This window comes from Electrophorus electricus, chromosome 11, assembly GCF_041902795.1.
Source record: "Electrophorus electricus isolate QZ-2024a chromosome 11, ASM4190279v1, whole genome shotgun sequence".
In the NCBI taxonomy this organism is placed as follows: domain Eukaryota; kingdom Metazoa; phylum Chordata; class Actinopteri; order Gymnotiformes; family Gymnotidae; genus Electrophorus; species Electrophorus electricus.
Genome location: NC_137507.1, coordinates 1,954,790 through 1,965,000, shown reverse-complemented (window position 1 = coordinate 1,965,000; position 10,211 = coordinate 1,954,790). Strand labels below are relative to the sequence as shown.

General features: G+C 44.7%; 1 protein-coding gene and 1 pseudogene across 3 annotated transcripts in view; both read left to right on the top strand.

Moving 5' to 3' along the window:
• Positions 1 to 3,900, top strand: part of LOC113583022 (syntaxin 1A (brain)) — a 66,529-nt gene extending 62,629 nt beyond the window's left edge. Inside the window, exon 10 of one of the 3 annotated variants that reach the window (XM_081723544.1) lies at positions 1,603 to 3,900. In XM_081723544.1, coding sequence (XP_081579670.1) covers positions 1,603 to 1,680 — 78 coding nt within the window. In that variant the 3' untranslated portion in view covers positions 1,681 to 3,900. Of the gene's footprint in view, positions 1 to 240; positions 1,545 to 1,602 lie in introns of those variants that run through there. The other 2 variants (XM_081723546.1, XM_081723545.1) reach the window with 2 other exon arrangements.
• Positions 3,901 to 4,039: 139 nt separating this feature from the next.
• Positions 4,040 to 5,887, top strand: LOC145643334 (uncharacterized; annotated as a pseudogene).
• The last annotated feature ends 4,324 nt before the right edge of the window (positions 5,888 to 10,211 follow it).

Here is a 10,211-nt window from a genome sequence, read left to right as displayed (position 1 = left end):
TGCTGCTTATCCAACCTTTAACGCACGCACGGGCCACGTGTCTCTCTCTCTCTCTCTCTCTCTCTCTCTCTCTCTCTCTCTCTCTCTCTCTCTCTCTCTCTCTCTCTCTCTGGCTCTGTCTCTCTCTCTCTCTCTCACTCTCTCTCTGTCTCTCTCTCTCTGTCTCTCTCTCTCTCTCTCTCTCTCTCTCTCTCTCTCTGTCTCTCTCTCTCTCTCTCTCTCGCCCTGTCATTTCCACAGAAGTTGATTCTGTTGGCTGTGTGTGTGGCGACCTGCTTACTCATCCTCACCACATCGCTGGCCGCCGGGCTCGGCTAGCCAAGGGAGGCCCTGCACGGCCCACGCCAGGAGGGGGACCCTCACAGAGCAGGATAGACTTTCAACCGCACGCTGTAACAGGCTGGGATGGTCTATTCAAACCTGCACAACTACACATTATCGATGGCACCGAGTTTCCACTGTGTGGCAGTATAAGAGATTAATTATTTAACATTTTCTCAATGAATCTCTATGATTATTTATATACTGATAATACAATAATAATAATGTTGTCTTTAACAATGGACACTGATTAGGTTTGCCTACTCGAGGACTATGTAACGCGCTGCCATACGTTATAGAGGGTTGTAAGCTGTGATCCTCCAGGGCTGCTGTCTCTACTGTTCTCTAATGTCAGTGTGGCCCCTCTACCCTGTGGACTTTGTTTTCACATTTGGCCTCATTCCTGAGTAAACTGGTTTATCATCTTAAAGTACTGGGAGAAACAGAGCTTCTTCAGAGTATAATTTAAATAAATACACACACTAATACATAAATAAACAAATATAATAATAACGATGATCATCAGAACACCAATAATAATAATAATAATAATAATAAACTAATAATAATAATAATTTTACCACAGCTCTTTGTTCTAACAGTTGATATTGTCCTTTGCTGCTGTGCTGTATTCAGTAGCTAAAATTATGAATACAGAAAACAATTGTGAAGGAATAACTGACAGTATGCGAGCCATCCAATGAGATTTGCATCTGCCTCACTCTGCTCTCTTTGCTCTTTGTGTTTGATGGCTTGCTGCTTTGTATCCTGCAGTGTTCAGTTTGTGTGTGCATGCACTTCTCATTGTGGCATGCGTGAGTTTCTTCTTGTGCAATTCTGCAGGGTTATGTCGCCCTCTTGTGGTGAACGTCGTCTACTACATGTTTTGAATTTGTCCTTCCTTTTGTATGTAGGTGACTGTATGAATATAAATATCACTCCCAGATGATATATGTATTTTAATCTTGTGGTCAGTCTTGTTTCAGTGTGTGATAAACGCAGTTTACTGTACATATTGAAGTGGATTATATGATTAACAGCATATATTTAGGAATAAACCATTAGCAGTATTTATTTAACAGGTAACAGTTTTGATTGCAATTTTATTTTATGATAATGTTAGAAACCATGAACTTTTGTATCCAAAATCCGCTTTCAAGCTCCAAGATCTGTCTAATATTAAAGTTCTAATAATAATTTGCTCTTCCATTCTCTTTTCATGCTGCCTGGATTGTGTTGTTTGTCTGTCTGTATTTCGGTATTTGTTTGTGTAACTTACAGAAGAAAATTATGATTATTATCTGCTGTGTGGTTCTAGGGGTTGTTATTGCTTCCACTGTCGGGGGGGTGTTGGCCTGAAAAGCTCACCGCTCACAACACACACCAGTGTCCCACAGCAAACCCACACACACACACACTTGCACAGAGAAATAACACAAACGCACTGGCCCTTGGCAGAGTGCCACTGAAACCGCTGTGGAGGAGGCCAGAGCTGCTTTTGTTCGCATGAAGTACTTTTGTTTGTAAACGTGAGCTCCTGCTATGTGTTAACCTGGATGTTGTGTGTCCTTGTATGGAACAAAAGAAGAAAAAAAGAAAAAATTATATTTATTTTCCACCCAGTATCAAAGTTTTGAAATTGAATAAAAGTGTTGTTGTATACGAAGAAACTCACATACAAAGAAACTCACTCTGTTTCCATGGTGCTGGTAAAAAAGTCAGAAACTGCACATTCGTTTGTTAGAATGGTGTTAAGATGGGAGTCAGAGGATGCAATGAGATTCATGATGATAACAACGTTAGCCACTCTCCATTTTACGGGTCTGGTTCTCTAGTAACCTGAGATCCAGGATTTCCACTGGTAGCTGAAGCTTCATTTATAAGGTCTCGCTCCAATGTGCCGCCTCCAGTCCTGGGGAACACAGACTGGGTCTGGCTGGGGAAGTCTGTGGGGACGGTGTTGAATGAGGCAGAGCGTGTTCAGCACCACCAACACAAAACGCAAAGCGCTGCATTACCCTACAACTGTGTTAAGGATCTGGTCACTCATTAACAAATGTGTCAAAGTAAGGAATACATGTACGAGATTGTCTTTAGAGTTTTGGAAAGCAATTTTTACCGAATTGGGTTGGATTGAAAACAGTAGCAAATTCTTACATTGTAGGGTCCTGTCAGGAGGGTATGCATTGGCTGGATTTGGTCTATATGACCCGCGACTCATTTGTAAACCAATAGCTCAGAACACTAATGGAAACGTTGCAGTTTTTTAGGAAAAAAGGGACAGTTAATTACTCTCCTCCTGCTACAGTTTAGATTTGGGTGCATGCGTGTGTGTTTGGGTGCGCGTGTGTTTGCGCGTGTGTGTGTATTCGTGTGTGTGTGTTTGCGCGTGTATGTGTTCGTATGTGTATTTGTACGTGCGTGTGTGTGCGTGTGTGTTTGTGAGCGCGTGTGTGTGTGCGCGTGTGTGTGTTCGTGTGTGTGTTTGTGCGTGTGTGTGCGTGCGTGTGTTTGTACGTGTGTGCGTGCGCGTGTGTGTGTTTGCGTGTGTGTTTGTGTGTGCGTGTGTGTGTGCGTGCGTGTGTGTATGTGCGTGCGTGTGTGTGCGTATGTGTGCGTGCGTATGTGTGCGTGCGTGTGTGTGTGCGTGTGTGTGTGTGTGCGTGCGTGTGTGCGTGCGTGTGTCCGGTGTGTGTGTGTGCGTGTGTGCGTGCGTGTGTCCGGTATGTGTGTGTGTGTGTGTGTGTGTGTGTGTGTGTGTGTGTGTGTGTGTGTGCGTGCGTGTGTGTGCGTATGTGTGCGTGCGTATGTGTGCGTGCGTGTGTGCGTGCGTGTGTGTGTGCGTGTGTGTGTGTGCGTGCGTGTGTGCGTGCGTGTGTCCGGTATGTGTGTGTGTGTGTGTGTGTGCGTGTGTGCGTGTGTGTGTCCGGTGTGTGCATGTGTGTGTGTGTGTGGTGTGTGTGTGTGTGTGTGTGTGCGTGCGTGTGCATGTGAGTGTATGTGTGTGTGTGTATATGTGTGTGAGCGTGTGTGTGTGTGGTGTGTGTGTGTGAGTGTGAGCGTGTGTGTCTGTGTATGTGTGTGTGCGTGTGTGTGTGTGTGTGTGTGTGTGTGTGTGTGTGTGTGTGTGTATGTGTGTGTGTGTAAATGCCTGTAATATGCCATGTCATGTCTGTGTTCTGTAGAACGTGTACATGATTATTGTACTGGGTGATGACACTCCCTCTCCTCAGATGCTCTCAGTGATGAATATACACCACACATACAGCTCACTCTGTGACTACAGGATGTATATGATTGGTGGGCTTGTTCCAGTTTAAGGGCCCAACAGTCCTGTCATTTGATCCGAAATGTCCTGAAGACTCGAGTGAGCGAGTGAAAGTGCTGTTGCTGTTGTAGCAGAAGAACGCTTGAACACCACAGCTGTGAACTCCACGTTGCCAACGCGTTCAGCTGGGCTTGAATTTACAGAAGAGGGCAAAGATGAGACAAGCAGACCACCTTTTATGTAACTGTTGTAATTCAGTGTCACATGTATGTTTTCTGGTTTGGTTTTTATTAAATCTTATCCGAACACCACTGATAATTTTTCGCGGCCACATGCGGGAAGACGGGGGAGTTTTGAATATGACACAGCTGATAAAAACCTAATGACCACATCAAGCTCCTTGCTGTTTCACAAAGGTTTGCATCCTCAAAACTGCTCCTCAGCGGTGACATATACACTACCAGGATGGCTGGTAAGAAAAATAACCTTATATCATAATTTGCTTTTGCTACAAAATGTAGGCTGCTATACTTAAAAAGAAACAAATTAATAATTAGGAGAAAAAGTGATACAATAGAAAAGAAACAAAATCATGTATGTAAAACATACTGTGAGAAGTTGCTGTGAGAATTCATTTTTACATAAAGGCTTTCTTTCTGGTGCTTTTTCCACCAGTATTTGGTGCACTCTGTTGACTGGGTTAGTTTACAGAAATATGAACACTAGTTCATGATGTTGTTCATCATCATATTGTTGCACCATGACATTTCTCCTAGATGAAGTGCTTGAACGGGTACGAACTGAGTTAAAGGACAGTTTGACCGATTCTGTGATCAAACAACTGTTGGATGATCTTAACGATGAGAAGGTGTTGGGAGATGAAGAAGTGGAGTGAATCCTGCAACAGAACCCACTCCAGGCTGATCGGACTCGCTGTTTGATCGACAGCGTTAAGAAGAAAGGCCCCAAGGCCTGCCAAATCCTGTTAGAGAAACTACAAAAACGTGACAAGTATGTGTACGATAAACTGCAACTAGACGACTTGCCACCAGTTCTTGTTCCTGGAGTGGAAGAAGTCACTGCACGAGTCCCCGTGCCTCGTGCTAGACTTGTCCCAGCGGTTGCTCCTCGAAGCTCTCCTGTGCCTCAAAAGACTGCCACTGCCAGTTCTCCAGTCTCCTCTGTGTCCACAGACCTGCCTCCTGGGTCACAGGCCTCATGTTCCCTGCCTGTCCCGCCTTGGCCTGTGTCTCCTGTTCCTCGTATGCCTTCTGTGATTGTTTCTCCTGTTACCTCAGTTCCTGTGTTGCCTGCTCACTTTCCTGGTTTCGTCTATGTTCCTGTCCATACGTCCATGCCTGTTTGTCTTTCTGTGCTTAAACCTGTTAGCCTGCCTTGTGGCATGGAAGTTACCCTGCCTGTCCCAGTTCCTGTACCCACCTGCCTGTGGTGTCTTTCGTTCCAGTGCCTGTCTCTGTTGTGTTACTTGCCTCTGTCCCTGTGCCCAATCCCCATGTTTCTCCTGTTTCTAATCCCATTGCTTCTTTTCCTGTCGCGCCTGTTCCTTCGGTTCCTGTGTCTATTCCTCCTTTTGCTCCTGGTTCTTGTCCTGTTCAGTCTTCTCCTGTTGCCCCGGTTCCTGTGTCTGCTGATGTTCCGGTACCTGCTCCTCATCGTGTCCCGTATTCAATTCCTGTTTCTGGCCTGTGTGCACCTGTGTCTCGTCTGGGTCCTGTCCCTGCTCTGCGTCTTGGCCGTTCTGTTTCTGTTGGTGTAGCATCCTAGTCCTGTTGTGTTTTTGGTTTTGATGGTCCCTGTGTTTGCGCGCCCAGGTGTTTGGTGCTTTGGGGGGGGGGTACTGTCATGTGTTTAAACCCTGTTGTGTGCCTTTGTCATGGCTGTTCATTGAATGTGTTTATGTGGCTGTGTTTGTTTCTTGACTCCATGTATGTATATTTGGATCATTGTGTTTAAGTTTTCCCTAGTCTTTTGTGATAGGCTGATTCTCCTGTTTGCTTTCGTGTACTCGTGTTTTTTATCCATCTATCCCCGTACTCTCCATGTCGGTTCTGTGACCCTGGACTGCTAGAACAACTCTGATTCTGGATTTGCCCCTATTAAATCTCGCTCTTCTCCACGCATGCATCTGCCTCCTTACTGCTCACCCTTACAGAAGGGTGTAAGCGATTAACTTTTAGCCAGAAAACTATGCAGAATTGTGTTTTAGCCGATTGTGCTCAGCTATTGATATTTACCTCTCTTGCCATGATGAAAAAAATAAACAACCAGAGGTACTAACACCAAAACAAGAGCTTTCATGTATTGTTCAAGTCAGGCAACAGGAAACGACTCAAACTAGTTTTTAAGGTCTTCACATACTCAAAACCATTTGAAAGGCATGTATTTGCTCTATCCTGTTGGTTTATTGGCCCATCCAGCTGACATGTTCTAAAACCAACTTTCTGTAGGATGCATACAGCAAGCTTCAAATGAGCAACCAAAGGTTTGCCAGCCAAGTGATTAGCCACACATTTAAAGCAATAACTGAATCATTTTACGATTGGGAGAATAAATGATAATGTCAGTGAATGCCTAAAAAATTAAATGCTACATCACCCAATAGGATAGGCTGGGGCTGGAGTTGGGAATAGCCACAGAGTCAGCTGAGATGGGTCAAATACTGAAGTTTGTAAAATATGGTTATATAATGTGCAAGAGTAGACTTTGGCAGATCTAGCTATGGCAGCATAGCTGAATGGAAAGAGCCAGAAGGAACCACAGGCATGAGGCACCCTGGAACATCAGCACTCCACCACTCTCAGTCAACAAACCTGAGAGGTGAAGTGACAGCATCATAACATCCCAGTTTGCCATAACCATCAATGCCCATGGACCCCCAGATCCACACCTTTACCTAAGGTGGGAAGTAGTTAGTAAAATGCGTGACAGTACACATAGGTCTTCAGCCTGGCCTTTAATTTTGAGACTGTATGAGACTTGAACATTTACAGGAAGGTTATTCAATATCTTGGGAGCTGTAAGAAAAGGCTGTGCCCCTTGAAGTGGATTTCCTTCTTCTAGATACTAAAAAGAGCCTGTGGCTTTTGATCTACACAGATGTGGCAGATCATAATAGACCAAGAGTTTGCTAAGGTACCGTAGGGAAAGAACATTCAATGCTTTGTATGTTAATTAGAAGAATTTTTTAATCAATACATTTTTTTCTGGAAACCAATGCAGTGTAGCTCACATAGGAGCAACATGAGAAAACCTTCTATTTCTAGTAAAACTTTTATCACTTCCAGCAGTCAAATCTAGTTTTTCTAAGTAATGTAGTGATAGTATATTTCTAAATTTTGCAAGTTTCCTGGATAGAACAAGGCTGTCCTAGGATCTTTATTAGCATTAGTTTCATATGATAGACTGAGATCCATAATTACACCAAGATCTTTAGCCATTAAACATGGTGTAATTGGGAGGCAATCAATGTTTATTACCTAATCAGAGAGCTTACTCCTGTGCTGCCTGTGGGTCTAATAAGAGCACTTCTGTTGTTCAGGATTAAGAAAGAGAAAGTTTCTCAATACCCAGTGTCTTGTGTTCTTTACATGTTCCTCTGTAATATTAAGATGATATTTGTCCTCTGGTTTGGCTGAGACATATAACTGAGTGTCATCAGCATAGCAGTAGAAAGCAGCAGACTGTTTACAGATAATTTCACCCTGAGATGTTAGGGATCTAATATATAGTAATCCTAGATTTAGAACAAAGTTACTGGCTGTGGTCTGTGTATCATTTGCATGAAAAGTGGGGACCACCACCCAGGTTTGCCAATCCAGAGGCATTGTTTCCAAGGTCCATGAGGCATGTCAGCCAAAATACCCTCCAGGCATGCAGAGCCTTCTGGGTGAATCTTGTCCACCTCTGGTACCTTGCTACTGTGGAGCTTTCCAAATACCTCACTGACATCAGCCACGGACAGCCTACTGGACAGAAGGCCAGTTTCTCGGGTTAAGGAGCTCCTCACAGTGCTTCTCCCAATGATTGACAATATTCTCAGTCAAGTTCAGAGCTTCACCTCTCTTGCTGAGCACAGCTTGGATGGTGTTTCTCCTTCCCCTCCTGAGCTATCGTATACCAGGTCTACACCATCTGATCCCACTCACTGCCAAATGGCGATCAGCTGAGCTCTCTGCTCTGCACATTTCTGTATCTGAGAGTCCAAAACAGGTCAGTTGACACAACCATGAAGTCCATCATGACCTTTTTGCTCTGCTATCAATTACACTCATGAGCAATCTTGTGTTCGAACATAGCGTTAGTTGTGGACAAACAATAGCTAGTACAAAGTCCTAAAACGACAATCCACTCGGGCTCAGAACAGGAAGGCCATTCCTTCCAATCCCTCCTCCAAGTTTTTCCCAATTGTTGCCCTGATGAGTGGTGAAGTTCCCCAGCAAAACAATGGAGTCAGCGCTTGGAACGCCACAGAACGCCACAGAGCCTGAACAGGGCAGGGGCTCATGGACAACCCCCCCACAAGGCCCCTGAGTTTTACATTCTACACCACTGAGCATCACAATAGCTGCACATCAATGGACCGCATGTCTGCCCAGGCTTGCTCTCATTCTAAAAAAATTCAAGTAAGATAAGACACAACAAGATAAGACATTATTGATCCTGAAGGAAATGTCGGTGCTCAGACTATGAAAAAAACAAGTATTGCATCCAGGTACAAAAGCAGTGTAAAACAGACCTTACTGTGATGCTTCTACTGATGAGAACATTCACATGGCATGGTTGTGGATACATGTTAACTTTTAACTTTTGTAACCCCCCACATCCAGTCCACACACCTCAGTCCACCTTAGTCCCAACCTTCCACCCACCAGAGGTGACTGTCTGCCCTATGCTACCTTATTACTCCCAGTGTCTTCTTTTCAAGACCAAAATATGCTCACCCTAACTTAGCATAAGCCTAACTCTAAGCTTAATTTTATCTTTACGACACCCCAGTCCCTTATTGTACATCTTACGTGACCTACCGGGGTGTGTTTGGAGTCAGCGGGGATGCATAGTGGTAAAGTTGGCATCATTCGGGATGTGTGTGTATCATGGTGTGGATCCCCAATGTGAGTGTGAAGCATGTTTATGAGCCACTGGGGTCTGCGCTCGAGTTTCAGGTCTGTTCAAATGAAGCAGAAACTTTATAACTTTACATTCTCTCCTAACATTTTCACCTTCACACGCGGTGAGCTTAACGGCCTTGGGGCGCGGTGCGGGTCTGATAACGGCGAGGCTGCGGCCGTTTTTCAACACTGCCGCGTTAGCTTGGCACGTGTTGTTCTTCAGCGTCTCTTCTCCAGACGGCTGGGCCCTTTGATGCAGGCTCTTGTGCTGACGAGAGCTCGGAGTGGTGCCCGGAAATGGTGCCCGATTGGCCCAGAAAGCGGTGGTGGAAAAACCAGCATTGCGTCCCGTCCCCACAGGGGCAGCACACTTAACAAACGCACACCTGCATAAAAGGAGCACACATATACATGAATGGGGCAAGTAGAGCTTGAAGCCTTTTTGCTAACACAAGCAGGCCACAGAGCTGAGGTGAGGATTCCTAGGCCTGTGAAACATCAGCACCCCCTGCAGGCTCAGAGTGGAAGAGCACATGTGTAGCAGTGCACCGGTCACTGGTTGAATTGTAGTAAAATGTGTAATCTGTTGTATTTGAGGTGTGATGTTCACAGTTTATTTACATCCAGAAGAATGAAATTATATGAACCCCATCTTTTGGGGTTTTTAAATTACTATGTCTGGTTTTAAATTACTAGATCTTAAATCAATATGTACTAACCCCCATAGACTGGACTATCTGCTGCTGTTCTGGACCACGAATCCAAATGTAGTCATTGGTTAGTCTTCATACCTGTGTAGTATTTGTGTAACGCGTAGTGGCCCAAGTGCCGCAGGGTGAGGGGCAGGACGCACAGACTCCAGCGACTGGGACGTACATTTATTCACATATAAACATAAAAGGATAACGGCACTCACAAGCATTACAAACGACAAACACAAACATGAAATAGTCAACAATATGTGACAAACACGAACATGTTTAACAAATGACGAAAGGAACATTACATCAAGACGTTACGACGTTACTTCCACAATGACCAACAATCCTGCACACTACGACAAAGGCCACTAACAACGATCCTCCCACTGCACGTGGCGGGCCAACCCACGTGACTCGCGGGAGGCAAGCGTTCCGTGACAGTAGGGGCGATTACTGTTCTCTGATGGCCGTGCTGTTGGAGCAGATGCTTTGGTGTCTGGTTTGTTGTGAGTTTATATTTGGTGTCCATCGTTACAAAACATCTTGCAGATGTCTGACTACAAATTCAACTGCACCTTAAAAAAAAAAACACCTTTAATATTTCAGGTCGGACTGTTTTCAGTGATTGTTTGTTTGACTTTATGACCTCTAGATGTTTTCACTGCAAGAGAGACAAACCCTTCCCTGGAGATGCCTGCATTTCTAAAGACACAGAGCATCATATCAGTCTGCAGTCTGTTTCCATCTTGCGTCTCAGGCAGGTACTTTTCTGTGTTCCCCACACGCAGCCCT